This window comes from Hyalella azteca, unplaced genomic scaffold (assembly GCF_000764305.2).
Source record: "Hyalella azteca isolate HAZT.00-mixed unplaced genomic scaffold, Hazt_2.0.2 contig17278, whole genome shotgun sequence".
Classification (NCBI taxonomy): Eukaryota; Metazoa; Arthropoda; class Malacostraca; order Amphipoda; family Hyalellidae; genus Hyalella; species Hyalella azteca.
In genome coordinates, this window is record NW_025947067.1 from 61,057 (window position 1) to 75,674 (window position 14,618).

Consider the following 14,618-nt stretch of genomic DNA (forward strand, 5'->3'; position numbering starts at 1 on the left):
TCTTTTAAGAATATTAAAATTACCAGCGTATATTTGTATAATTATAAACTGCCGATATAGCGATTAAATCAACTTTGAGGACATTTTGGAAGGTTGGTTCAATTTAAATTATTTTAATTTCACGGCTTAGATAAGTTGAGAAACAATTAGGAAGAACGTGTCATTTCATTTTGTCGAACATCTTCATATAAACCTCGGAACTAAAAGACGACCCAAAACTTGGAATGCTAAATGCTCTCTCATGTTTTTCATGGCAGGCCAGCCGTTGTGGAACGTTTGTTTAGGGCTTTAGGCCCAACTAGACCGACCGTTTCATTTTTCTAGCAGTCGAGGTCTCGTGCGCAAGTCGCTCCTCTCAAACACACGTGGAGCGTGGGCAAAACTCAAGTTATTATTGGTGTTCCATTGTGGTTGTGGATTTTACGTTCAATTTATAAAAGAATCAACCCTTTGAAAAGCTCGATACAAGATTCCGTTTTTTTAATGGGTGATTTGTGCAATATGAGTGGAAGCACGACGATCCAAAAACTGATCAGCAGAAGTTGGAGCTCAGGAGATCGCTTGCAGTTCATACGAGAAATGGAGCTGCGCATGTGCAAGAGTATGGTGGTGTTTGAGACCGAAGTGTTAGACGGTAGCTACACACTTAAAATGAAATTCAATGACAATGGGTGCGTTTTTATAACATTAACATTTGTAAGAAGTTTTGTTTTATTCTAGGACTTTGTAAACAGCCTCATTGTGACCAATTGTCTCTTATTATTATCGAAAGTACTATAAATATTATTTTACCGTTAAAGATATGCATACGTGGATGTTACCAACAGTCTCTTTGTTTTTAAATTGACAATTCTGTAATCAAAAATACGCTAAATTTTTTCTTGTTTTACTCTTGGTTTCAGCACTTGAAAATAATTTTCCGGTAATCTGATTGCTTGAATAAAATATTTTTGTTCATGTTAATTTTTTGAGTCAAAGAAAGAAAAGCGGTTCGAATGTCGCTTATGTTTAAATTTACGTTTCCTTCGTCAACGCCGAATATCAGCCGCCATATCTTTAATAAATCAAAGCTTTTTCCAGCTCGCGGTTGGTGCGGGTCCAGGACGGCTTGCTTGAGGTTTTGGACCCGCGGACTCGCCGAGTCGTCCACACCCTGCCACGGATCAGATTAAAAGTGTATGGACAAATGTTCGAGTGAGTGCTGTTGTCTTTTTGGTAATATACCCTTTATTAATGAAAGAATTTCAAGACACATAAAGTTTTTCGAAAGAGGCAGCCGATTTACTATAAACAACTTTTCACGTAAAACGTGAAAAATGAGCATTATGATAATTCTATAGATATAATATATCGGCGAGAGCTTTGATTAGGCCATGCTGGTCTGCCGCCGATACTGATTTCCATGCCACCTCACCGATTTCGATCAGAATTTTCACAACTAATTGCGGGTTTCGAACTCCAATTGCTCGCTGTTCTTATCTTAATGGTCGTAACCATTCGGCCCTTCCATGTAGCCCATGTAGAAATGAATAATTGTGTAAACGTTAGATTTACTATCCTCCCTTGAAATAAAATTAAGAATTTTATATCATATCTTGATGCAGATAATTATAAAAAAAAGACAAATTAAAAACGAATATGCTTTGCGGTATTTTCATCTGCATTACAATGACATGGCGGTCGTTGTGCGAATGGCTTGGTTTAGAGCTCTATTTGAACTTTTTTGGGGGGATGATTAAGTATTTCTTTAAAACCTGCAGATTCACGGACGTCGATCACGAGCTGATCCTCGATTGCTGCGGCAGGGAAATAAACACCCCAGAGTTACAGCTCTGGGATATGAGGTTTTCGTCATCACATGTCGGCAGGATTCGTTTCTGTGATGCGACGATTGAGCAATATGTATACTCCAAGAAGGAGAGGGCCCTCCTGTCCAATATATATGATTTTAAATACAACCAGAAACGAAAAATATTGCTGTATGACAAATCAAGGTTAGTATTCACTGGGACTGAACAGTTATCAGGCAATCATGAGAAATATTTTTCAGACATCTGTTCAAAAGATTGCGGCTTCTTTTCGTCACCTAAATGATTTGTGTGGCTTATGAGGATGAAAAGCATGGATATATTTTGCAGCAGACACTTAAGCTAGCATTTTTTTCGCCAATAATATTGAATTGTTTACTATCACTCTAATGGGGAAATAGGTCACGAACGTTGATTTAACGTTGATGCATTTAATTTGATGGGTAGTCGTAAGATGTACATATATTGAATTTATTTTCACATTGAGTCAAAGTTTTCTAGATTTTGATTTATCGAAGCACAAACCGATGTTTGATTTAATTTTTCTTAAATATATTTTTATGTTTTATAAGTTATATAACTAATAAACATCTCCAAAAGATGTGACTGCAACTACCGCTCCAGTAACTTTGTATTGCATAATAAGCGTCGAAACTTTTCAGCTTCTCGACGTCGGGGGAAGCGACGCCTGTGAGTTCCTTCTGTGATACGTGGGGACAAAATTTACGAACTACTTGGTTCGGCCTGGCACCGGACGACAGCTGCCTTGTGTTCCGACCTACTCTCAGGACTTTCCTTGCTGTGCACAATCTTTCCTTCGCGACCTTGCACGACGCTCTCAAACAGTTTGATGTGAGAAACTATTCATAATCATAGCTGTAAAAATTCCACTAAAACAGCAATGAACAAATTCGTTCACCAGTCACGATTTATTTAGGCTTGGTCTCAGGGACCGCTGTTGCGACAAAATCAGTACATTTTGAAATATATTGCAAAATTATGAGTGGTAATGCGATCGCTAAGTATCCAATTCAGCATGAATTACATTTCAGAGATAATTAATAATATCAGAGTGCGTTTCTGTCTATGAAATATGTAAGTTGATCTGCGAATGATAATTTGCAAGATATTCGCGTTGCTTGTTGGCAATTGGGTTTGTGTGTGATTTGCCAATTGTCTATCTTCACCGAGTCGAGCATGTAACTCTGCTGATATCGAGTGTAGAGGCTTCATCGATGCTGTGGTACCGAAAGAGTACAGATCCAGCGCATTTTATCCGAGCTCAGCTACAGCTAGGCCAGCAGCAGATAGCGGCGATGCATACCAATATCTGACATAGCAAACTAATAGTATACTTTTTCAGGGTGTGCAACTGAAGATCAAGAAAGCCAGTGGTCCGATCACCGGTAGTTCAGGAGATAAAAACGAACTCACTCACATGGTACACGATTCTTTTCAGAGGAGAAGGTTCAAAATCTGTTCCGGAGGAAAATTCATCGCAGTTGTTCCTAAGGACACTGACTCGGTGAGAAATTGACATGTTTGAAGTTATATAGGCTCTATTTGACGTCAGAGAAGTCTACGATGTGTTCTTGCTCTTCGTATGTGTAATATGTCAAGATAATTTCTGTACTTTATTACATGAAATAATTATTATAGGTATACCTGACCTGGACACTTTCTTTTCAGTTTTTTAGGGTCTACAGCTTTGATCACAACGTCCCGACCAATACATTTTGCCAAAACCCACCGACTCTGACGAGCACAGCGCAATTTATTGCATCCGCTGACCGATATCCCCAACGGGATTCTCTTCTGCTCAGTGCAAGCGGCGAAATCGCCATTGCCTACGATGCCTCGGAACCATGCACCAGCTTTTACCATTTGCGAGCGCCAGTACCATCCAAACTTCCAATAGATTTAGAACCTTTCTATAGTTTAAAGAGTGAGAGACCTGTGAAGTCGATGGCTTTGACTCAAGCGTTAGATATCTTTGTGACCGCTCAGTACTATGGCCCAGTGGTATGGCACAATCCTAGGCTTTGAATCAAATGCATCACAGAATTTAAAAAAATAGAACAATTACCTCTTTCCTTACCTTTCTACTCAATTGATTTGGTTTTTGATAAACATTGATTGGCTATCAGTTGACCTTCAATAGCCATGACTTAATTTAGGAAGAGTGAAGACCAACGAGCAAGGGCCTTAGTTGGGAGGTTAAGTCGTTATGTCAGCAGAATTCTCATTATTTATCACCTGTCTCTCTCGTAGACGTTTATTCTTGACTTCCAGTGCGAGATAGTCTATTAGCTGGAGCGCTGGTAAGCCATTAGGCCATTTGTCTAAAGTAATTAACTTAAAAACTAGCGGTCTCGAGCTACCTGAACCAAGCGGAGTCATGGAAACAAAAAGTAAACTGTTTTTGATCCTCTTACAATATTCTGGAGCAANATAATATAGCGGTAAAAGCGTTGTTATAGGCTTTGTCGCCGATTCTCAACCATCCGGCCACCTTGCCGATATAGTACTAGAATGTTCACAATTAATGAGCGGGTTTCGTATTCTAACCAACTCGCTGCTTCCATATTTTTTGATTGATCAAAAACACTCCATGGCTACATGGGGTCCAAGGGCTACATGGGGTCACACCATGCAGCCCTTGTGACGCATGAGATGCGGAGACAATTAATAGTGTTAACTTTTAAATTGAATGAACCACCGTGCAATGAAATTCAGCATTTTATTTCAATTGCAGGTGCGGATAATTATCAAAAAATAACTTAAACTGGCATATTTTGCAACACTCTAGGCTGTATTACATTGACGTGGCGATTGCTGCTCTATTGGATTGATTTTCAGCTCTGCTCCAACTTCATTGCAGGACAAATAACTATTTCTCTAAACCCAAAGGTTCACAGACGTCAATCACGAACTGATCCTCGATTGCTGGAGTATGGAAGACAATCCAGAATTACAGCTCTGGGATTTGAGGTTTTCATCCTCACATGTCGGAAGGATTTCTTTCCGTGATGCGATGGTGGATCAATATGTATACTCCAAGAAGGAGAGGTCCCTCCTGACCAACGTATTTGATTCCAAGTCCGGTGATCATTGGAAAATATCGTTATACAATAAATCAAGGTTTGTATTCATCGGATCGGTAAACAGGGTATAATTCGAAATATTTGGTTTATATTATTTTTCTTGGTTAATATATTTAGGCTGCTACTCGGTAGCTTAATGATTTATGTGGCTTGAGTGAATGAATCGTACGGGAATATTATGCTACAATAACTTCTGAGTACTTTTCATTAATCTTATATTATTTACTATCACTCTTATCGGGAACTCAGCAGTTTGCTTATATGGACACAAATTTAGCATAAAGAAGCATATAATGTTATGTTTGATTAATTAGATTTTTATCGTTTATAACTTCAAGCTCTACAAATATTATATTCCACATAAGAGGCAAGTTCAACAATCGCTTTTGTTAATTGGCATTCGACATTAATCGTCAAAACTTCTCAGCTTTTCGACGTCGGGAGATGCGACGCCTGTGAGTTCCTTCCGTAATCCATGGGCACGAAATCCTTGGTTCGGCCTGGCACCGGACGACAGCTGCCTTGTGTTCCAACCCAGTCCCGAGAGCTTCCTAGCTGTGCACAATCTTTCCTTAGCAACCTTGCACGAAGCTCTCAAACAGTTTGAGGTGAGAAGCAATTCATAGCCATCGCTGCAAAACTGCCACTAAAACCACAATAAACTTATTCGTTGCCAGTCACGATTTGCACAGACTTGGTCCTACATGGTCCTTCGAGACCGCTGTTGCGAAAAATCAATACTGTGCAAATAATTTTTGAAATTCATTGCACAATTATGACTGGTAATTTGATCGAAATGCATCCAGCGTGCATGTCCGGATGTCTGTTATGAGTCAACAGATAGTATCAGAGTGAGTTCGTGTTTATCCAATGCGTGCCTTGATCTGCCAATGATACTCCGACAATTAATTAGCTTTATTGCTATAGGTAAATTGGTTTGTGCTTAATTTACTAGATGTAAAGCTTCACAGAGTCGAGCAGGCAATTCGACTAGAACAGAATGTTGAGGCGAACTCTTATGAGGTACCGATGAAGTACAAATGCACAGTATTTTATACGATGCTCAGCTGCAGCTAGCCCCGCAGCAGACAGGGGCGATGCGTTCCCATATCTACCATAAAGAGCAAATCTTATACTTTTTCAGGACGGGCGACTGAAGATCATGGAACACAGTGGCCCCATTCTGGGTGGTTACTGGTTCAGGAGTTACCAACAAACTCACCCACAATGGTTCACGATTCTCGTCTGTCAAAGTATTTTAAAATCTGTCCAAGAGGAAACTACATCGTCGGTGATCCTTGTGGACCATTCGAGGTGAGAAATTGACATGCTTAACGATACATAAGCTCATTCTGATATCATTAGGGAAGTCTGTGACGCATTCGTTAAGATTTCGAGCATTGACTATGATACTGTCTCACTCACCAACAAACATCATACATTCATCATTCATGATGGTCAATGGAACGTTCGTACTTGAGATTTGAAGCTTTGTTCATAACAGCTTCCCCAATAACATGGAGCTGCAAACGTCTAAGGAGTGTGCTGCATTTTGTCGATGAATTAGCTAAAGAAAATAAAGAAATAAAATATAATTTCTGTAAATCAACAATGGATCAATCACTGTAGGTTTATCTTTTTTGTGTACTTTTTTCGCAGAAAATTCGGGTCTACAGCTTTTATCCCGACGTCCCAACGTCCAAATTTCAACATAACCCACCAACTCTGACCAGCACGGCGCAGTTTACTGCCTCCAGACATCGAAAGACTTCGAGTCCTCCATTTATTCTCAGTGCATCAGGCGAAATCATCGTGACCTGTGATATCTTTGAAACCATCGGCTTTTACCACTTGAGGGCGCCTGCACTAACCGAAGGTCCGATGGATTTGAACCCCTTTCATAGTATCACGAGCAATAAGTCGTCCTCATGCTATGCAATGGCGTTGAGCCCAAACTTAGACATCTTCGTGACCGGCCCATTTTTTTCTGGACCAGTGGTATGGTATAGTCCTAGAATTTAGATGCAATGCATCACTGAATCTTGAGAAGGTACTACGAAACATTTCCTTGTATTTCCACTAATTTGTCTTCGTACACGATGAACTTTGATCGGCACAAATGGTCTTCATGAGTTATACATTTAATATTTGATTGAGAAGATTGAAAACAACCTAGACAGGGATCTTAGTTGTGTAGTTCTTATGTGGGCAGAATTTCCTTTATTTATCTCTTGTTTCTCTCGTGCGGGTAGACGCCTCATGTAAGCGACCGTGCATTGACGAGACTCCGCCTCTTGCGGATTATATGAACGATTTTTGATCAGAGTAATTTGAAGTAATTATATCTTCCCCTTCCAGAACGATGTTTATTTTTGTCTTCCAGTGAAAAATACATTAACAGCTGAAGAACTCGTAAAACATTGGGCCGGTGAACTAAACTAATAAATTAAAAACATTAGAAAGTGCTCATTGGCTCATCATGCCTTAGTATCCTTAGTATTTGTTTGGGACGTAGCAGTCCCAGGCCACGATGTATCGCCGCCTCTGAATATCGCGCATATGCGCCCTCATTTGGGCCACCTGATATGCACGATGCTGTTGCTTGCTTCTCGCCGCTGGTAATGATGCAGGGCGGACGATGAGGGACTGTGCCCAGGAACATGATCAGTTGTCTCTTGAAGGTCTCCAGGGTGAACTCCCACTCTCTTAGGTCCTTTGTAAGACGTTAAACAGCATCGGTCCTGTCACGGAATTTTCTAGATTTGCATCAATTTATACAATACAGCCGAAATAATGAAGTGACAGTTAAATCAAGTCGAGACGAAGGTGAGTCGTTCCATTACCCATATCATCAGCAGCGGTCCAAACTAGCCGCCTCAAGCAGCCTGAACAATTAAGCGGGGCCAGGGAAGCAGTAATAAACTGCTTTTTTGTCCGATGGAAATTATATGAAGCAAAACCCTGAGCGTGCTCTGGCACCAAAGTTATTGTTTAACTGCTTTAAAATCGTTGATAATTTGATGCGAACATGGTATAATCAACCATCTGAAGATAAATAAAAACGAGTTGGTATAATTATCAAGCTCGCACTGTATAATAGAAATTAAAAATTAGAAACAAGTGTTTTTAAGGTCGATTCAAAGTCGTCCGACTTGAGATATACGACTCTTTATTAAGGAATCAGGAAGAAATGAGCTTAATCCACTTTGAGGAATTAGAAATCTATGCTTCTTCCCAGATTAAATTGAATTGAATCTTATCCACGTGCTTTCAACTTTTCAGCTGCATTAAAAAATTAAATTCAGTTTCCAAAAATAAATTTTAATCTTTCTGGACCGGTTGCTCTATTAAACCCTAAGTGTAATATTATCTAGCCTCATCAATCATTGCGTCAAACGATCAAGAGACCTACAAATTAAAACTATGTATCCACATGAAGTTTGATTTGAAAGTTAAAAACATTAATGTCTGACGTGTACCAGGGTCGTGAGAGGCCGCGTGTATTGCTGTGTACTCCACACACAAGTTGGCTTCAATCAGAAAACGCGCGCATATTCGTCATGTCAAGAACCGATTGGAAAATTCTGATAGAGGCCAAATTATGCAGACTGTAATCATTTTCCAGTATTGAGCACGAGCTTGGAAGGCCCATTAGACTACACCTAATGGGTCTAAAAAACTAAGCAATCCCTTTCAGCTAGCAGTGAAATTTTCTACAAAAAAATACATCCTTTAACAAATAACCACCAATTAATGCAGAAGATGGAAAAGTAAATGCTTGAGGTCAGAGTTTTTCAATCTAATTTTTTATAAAAGCGTTTACTTTATTAACGTAAATACAGTAATTTGTAATGCGTATATAAAACTAGTTTCGTAAATGCACGGTAAAATTAAATGCCTTATTATCGTAAAGTCTGATTGGCCAACTTAGCTCGCGCTCCATACTGGAATATGGTTTGAGTCAACATAATTTGGCCTCTAGCAGGAATTTTCTAATCGGGTCTTGACATGACCAATATAAACGCGTCTTGTGACTGAAACATATACTTGTGGGGCGAGGACTTGTCTACACAGGACTTTGGTCTTGCTTCGCTTTCAAACATCATATATATATTTTTTTAAGTAAAATCCACACGGTCCCGTGAATTTGACGCAGAGTAAATACGTGACTAAATAACATTACTTGTAGTTTGCTGGAGAACCTGTGCCGAAACATTGGAAATTATTTTTGAACGCCGACTTTAATTTTCTAAGGAACCTAAACATGTCAGTACGAAGATAATAATCATTAAATTTACTCTGGTGAAAAGCATAGATTGATATCAAGTCACGCCTGCTTGAGCCAAATTTTTCATGATCCGTTAAAATGCCTCAAAAAAAGCCCATTACGAATTTTAAATTTCTATTATATAATCTGAGTTCAGTATAATAACACAAAATTGTTATTATTTGTCCTCACATAGTTGATTTTACCTTGAATGAATAAATTTGCAATTAATTTGAATAATAACTTTTGTGCAAGAGCACGTTCACGTTTTTACTCCACAATGTGAAGCCGACGTAAAGCCTATTTAATTAATCATTGTTTACATTGCCTCGCTTGTTGAGGCTGCTTGAGGCAGCTAGTTTGGGCCACTGCTGATGATTTGGAGAATAAAACAAAGCTGGGCAATGAAACGACTCACATTCGTCTTGACTTGTTTTCAATAAGAGTTACTTTTTTATAAAAGCTGTATTTGAAGTTGCTGATGCTCATCTAGAAGGCATCACAAGCCAGTGAACACATTCAAAATTCTGAAATTAGTTTGTTTACAATGGTTTGCAATTAAACTATCTCGCACTGGGATACAAGAATAAACATTGTTCGCGAAGGGAAGATATATTTAGTTCGAATTTCTCACGTCAAAATTCGTTCATGGCCCACACGAGGCGTCTACCCGCAAGAGAGAGACGGGAGAGAAATAAACAAAATTCTGTCCACATAACTACTTAACTCCACAATTAAAATCCCTATCTAGGTTGTTTTTACTCTTCTCAATCAAATATGAAATGTAAAGCTTTTGTAGGCCAACTGTTAGCCAATCAATGTTCATCAAGAACACAGAAAATTGAGTGGAACGGTACCTCTGCACCTTCGGTAAAGAAATGTTTTATTGAACCTTCTCAAAATTCTATAGTGTATTTGATTCAAAGTCTAGGATTATACCATACAATTCGGCCAGAGCAATGACCGGTCACGAAGATGTCTAAGTTTGGGCTCAACGCCATTGAGGACGGCGAGTTGGTCTTTAAACTACGAAAGGGCTTTAAATCTATTGGAACTTTGGTCAGTACCGGCGCCCTCAAGTGGTAAAAGTCGATGGCTGTTCCTGTGATATCGCAGGCGATGACGATTTCGCCCGTTACACTGAGAATAAATGGAACAAATGAAGACGTCCAGTATGCGGAAGCAATAAATTGCGCCGTGCTGGCCAGAGCCGGTGGGTTATGTTGAAATGTAGACGTCGGGACGTCGTGGTTGAAGCTGTAGACCCTAAATATCTGAAAAGAACGTGTCCGAGTTAGGTAAAACCCACAGTGATTGATCCACGGTATGATATACAGAAATAATATTCATGTAATACAGACATGCGGAGCAGGATAAAATTCATATTTTGGAATTATTAACATGTCCTGCAAAAAACTTGTTCGTATCTAATTCAGTGATAAATGCAAGAAACCCTTTAGATGCTTACTGCATGGTAGTGGTATTGTAGTTAGTGCATGCTGCCACAACTGCAGCTGATTGGAGCAAAGCTTTATATATCATGAGTTATGAGTGGACGATGTTTCTTGGAGAGTGAGACAATGCTCGAAGACTCAATGAATGCTTCATAGACTTCCCAATGATGTCAATATAAACTCGCGTAACGTTAAACTGACAATTTCTCACCTCGTCAAATTGGCGAGGATCACCGACAATGAAGTTTCCTCTCGGACAGTATTTGAAATGAGTGGACAGTTGAGAATCGTGAACCATGTGGGTGAGTTTGTTTGTAACTCCTAAACCAACCGGGATCGTGCAAGGGGCTTTCATGGTCTTCAGTCGTCCGTCCTGAAAAAGAATAGGATTTGATTTTCACGCCAGAAACACGGCAGTGGAATTCACCGCCCCTTTCCGCTGCGGGCCTTATATAGCATCGAATATGGTAAAACTGTACCCTATCAGTACCCCAACATCGAGTTCGCTACACTCGGTTGGAGTAGAGTTGCATGCTCGACTCGATGAAGATTGACACTGTGTAACTCAAACACAAACCCAATTACCCAGCAGCAAAGTTATTTAATCCACGTAGCATTATTCTCAGATCAGGCACACATTTGATAGACACAAACGTACTATGATATAATCGGCTGGCTTAAAATAGACACCCGGACATTCATGCTGACTTTAATACATCCTAATAATATTAACACAAATAATAATAATAGTAATAATAATAACAACAACAACAACAACAACAATAATAATGGCGATTTCAGCATTAATTAAGCCGCAGACCAGTCGCTGATTCTTAACATCGCAGAACATTCACAGCTTGTTGCGGTCTCGAACATGCAACTCACTGCTCCAATTTTTCTTTGCCCTGGCCTCCTCATCCTCCCCCCTGGGATCGAACTGTATCAGAGTTCAGTTTAGAGTACCAATTTTGGTACTCTGAGCTGTAACCACAGGGCCATCCAGCCCAATTCTTCATCGCATTACCTGTTATAATTATGAATTGTTTGTCTTAATTACGAATATGGTTGTGGTTCTAGTGGAAGGTTTGCATCGATGGCTATGAATCGCTTCTCACCTCAAACTGGTTGAGAGCTTCGCCCAAGGTTGAAAAGGAAGGATTGTGCACAGCAAGGAAGCTCTCGGAAGTGGGTTGGAAAATAAGGCAGCTGTCGTCCGGTGACAGGCTGAACATATACCTGGCAATTCTTGGTGCACCCCCATAACTTAAAGACCCCACAGGCTTCGCATCTCCCGACGACGAAAAGCTGAAAAGTGCTGGCGCTTATTGTTCAATGCAAATTCACCGAATCAAAGTTGAAATCACAACTTTTTAGGGTTGTAATAATTATATTACATAGCATGAAGTTTTAACGTTAAAAAGAAAATCGAGCATATGTATGCTCATGCACACTGCCGCCTCGACGAATTCAAATAATGGAAAAATTGAAACAATATGAAAATACATTAGGTACATACCAGTTCCAAAGAAACTAAATAACTTGATGCATATAGCATTAAATGCTTGTTTATTATCATTTTTTGTCCATTAGAGCATACTGCTGAGTTCCTGATCAGAGAATGATTGGAAATAATTCAATAGTTGTGAATTGAATGCAAAAGTTATTGGACAAAATATTGGATCAGACACATGAGCTTCCACGCGATCTATCCAAAAAGATCCGCATATATCATTCAGCTATTGGAGAGCATCCTCAATACATTAAGCAGTAAATGAATATAAACCAAAACAGTTCTCATGACAGTCTGTTTACCGGTCAGGTGAATACTAACCTTGATTTGTTGTACAGCACTATTTTGGTATGGGAGTAGTCACCTATTTCAGTTAGGAGGGACCTCTCCTTCTTGCAGTAGGCATACTGATTTATTATCGTATCTTGAAAAATGATCTTGCTGACATTTGAAGACGGAAACCGCATATCCCAGAGCTGTAACTCTGAGATGTTTCTATTCATACTATGGTAATCGACCATCAGTTCGTGGTCGACATCCGTAAACCTGCAGGTTTTAAAGTTAGATTTAATCATCGGAGTTGGTACACAACTGTAAACAAAGCAATTTGAAGAACGATCGACACGTCATTGTAATGCAGCCGTAAATTTTGCAATGCTTACAAGTTTGTTAGTTCTTTTTTGATAGTATAGTATAGTACATTCGGCATTGAAGAATAGGCCTGTCGCCGATTGATGCGACAGGCCTATCCAGCCTGTCGCATCCAGCGTGCTGGATAGGCATGTCGCATGCATATCATCATCCAGCCTATGGACGATGATATGCATCAATAATTGCAATATAGTACTGCATTTTCTTGCTCGGTAATACAAAATAAACAAAGTTAACACAATCATTTCTGCAGCTCGCGTTACATCGGCTACTCGAAAAGGAAGTGGTTAAGATCAATAAGATGGAAGCAGCGTGTTTGGGTTTCAAAACCTGTAATTAGTTGTAAAATCAGCTAGGTGGCCGAGTGGTTAAAGAATCAGTGACATGCCAACATGGCTCAATCAAACCTCACATCACTATATTATTTTTAATATTTTTATACTGCTCGTTTTCACGTTTCTAGCGAAAAACAAGTATTTTATAGTGAATCCGCTGACACTTGAAACTCATTGTGTTCTTTTAATTATTTAAAACTTAGATTGGATGTAACCAACCGACAACAGTACTCACTCGAAAATGTGTTTACGAAATAAATCGTAGATGTGCGGTAGGGTGTGAACGACGCGTTGCGTCCGCGGATCCAAAACCTCAATCAAGTCTTCGCAGACACGCACCAACCGCGAGCTGGAAAAAGATTTGCTGTAATGGTAATAATACGGTGGATGCAATCTGATTTCAGTGATGACATATGAAACGGAAATTTCACCCAAACGGCTACATGTGAATCCGCATTTCTTTCCTGACGCAAGAAAATAAAAGTTGAAATTCATTTTTGAAGTGCAGAAAACAATAGTTTATTAAAAAACATTTAGAGTATCTTTGATGAAAAAAAGATAATCCGTCACAAATAGACGTTGCAACGTCCTAGTAGGAATAATATCAAAAGACTTACCCGTTGTGATTGAAATCCATTTTAATTACACGATTACGCGATACCATTTGGGTCTTAAACTCCACCAGGCGCTTGCACATGCGCAGCTCCATTTCTCGCACGAATTGCGAGCGATTTATTGAGCTTGAACTTCTGCTGATCAGTTGTTGGATCGCCGTCTTTTCACTCGTATTACTCAAATCAAACATTTTTGAAAAAGAATTGACGCTTGTGTCTTTCTTCACAAATTTCCGTTACTTTTATCAATTGAACTTATAATCCACAATCACCAAGCTGCACCAATAATAACTTAAGCTTTGTCCACGTTCCACGTGTGTTTGAGAAGAGCGACTTGTGCACGAGACCTCGCCTGCTAGAAGAATGAAACGGTCGGTCTAGTTAGGCCTAGAGCCCTAAACTAACGTTCGACCACGTTTGGCTCGCCATAAAGAATAGCGAGAGCATTTAACATTTCAAGATTTGGTTTGAATTATAGTCCTTAGGTTAATATTACCTTGTTTGACAATTTTATGGCATTTTCTTTAAAATAATGTCTAAAATTATTAGAACCGTGAATTTAAAATACTTTCATATAAATTAACCCTACCTAATGAGACAATATTTATTTAAATAATATATTGGCAGTGCATAGCAATGAATATCAAAATGATTTTGATAACTAATCGAATGCACTCCATGTATGTGAATGTGTGAATCGAGTTACGAATGCTTGCGTTTCAGATTGAATAAGTCGTGTAATATCACAATAAAAGCTTAAAAGTTTATATAGCAGTCACGGATTTTTTTTTTTGCCGAGTGTTCTTACCAGACACGTGAGCTCCAGTGGCCGAGTGTACTTACCAGACACGTGAGCTCCAGTGGCCGAGTGTACT

The 14,618-nt window shown here is 39.3% G+C and overlaps 2 protein-coding genes across 2 annotated transcripts; one reads left to right on the plus strand and one right to left on the minus strand.

Moving 5' to 3' along the window:
• The first annotated feature begins 341 nt into the window (after positions 1–341).
• LOC125179404 lies at positions 342–4,249 on the plus strand. The gene is made up of 6 exons (XM_047885194.1): positions 342–671; positions 1,081–1,194; positions 1,761–1,994; positions 2,471–2,660; positions 3,172–3,333; positions 3,498–4,249. The coding sequence occupies exons 1-6, from the start codon at positions 484–486 to the stop codon at positions 3,852–3,854; spliced, it is 1,245 nt and encodes a 414-aa protein (XP_047741150.1). The 5' UTR covers positions 342–483; the 3' UTR covers positions 3,855–4,249.
• A 5,399-nt stretch (positions 4,250–9,648) lies between these two features.
• Positions 9,649–14,082, minus strand: LOC125179405. Its single transcript, XM_047885195.1, has 6 exons — positions 13,747–14,082; positions 13,365–13,478; positions 12,465–12,689; positions 11,749–11,938; positions 10,845–11,006; positions 9,649–10,453 (listed from the first exon to the last, which is right to left on the minus strand). The coding sequence occupies exons 1-6, from the start codon at positions 13,932–13,934 to the stop codon at positions 10,100–10,102; spliced, it is 1,233 nt and encodes a 410-aa protein (XP_047741151.1). The 5' UTR covers positions 13,935–14,082; the 3' UTR covers positions 9,649–10,099.
• Between the last annotated feature and the right edge of the window lie 536 nt (positions 14,083–14,618).

Excerpts from the sequence above, each read along its gene's own strand:
- LOC125179404 (XM_047885194.1), top strand. The coding sequence starts at position 484 with ATGGGTGATTTGTGCAATATGAGTGGAAGCACGACGATCCAAAAACTG. Across the intron at positions 2,661-3,171 it reads ACGCTCTCAAACAGTTTGAT|GGTGTGCAACTGAAGATCAA; the intron begins GTGAGAAACTAT and ends ATACTTTTTCAG. Across the intron at positions 3,334-3,497 it reads TTCCTAAGGACACTGACTCG|TTTTTTAGGGTCTACAGCTT; the intron begins GTGAGAAATTGA and ends CTTTCTTTTCAG.
- LOC125179405 (XM_047885195.1), bottom strand. The coding sequence starts at position 13,934 with ATGTTTGATTTGAGTAATACGAGTGAAAAGACGGCGATCCAACAACTG. Across the intron at positions 12,690-13,364 it reads TTTCGTAAACACATTTTCGA|GTTTACGGATGTCGACCACG; the intron begins GTGAGTACTGTT and ends TAAAACCTGCAG. Across the intron at positions 10,454-10,844 it reads ATCCTCGCCAATTTGACGAG|ATATTTAGGGTCTACAGCTT; the intron begins GTGAGAAATTGT and ends CGTTCTTTTCAG.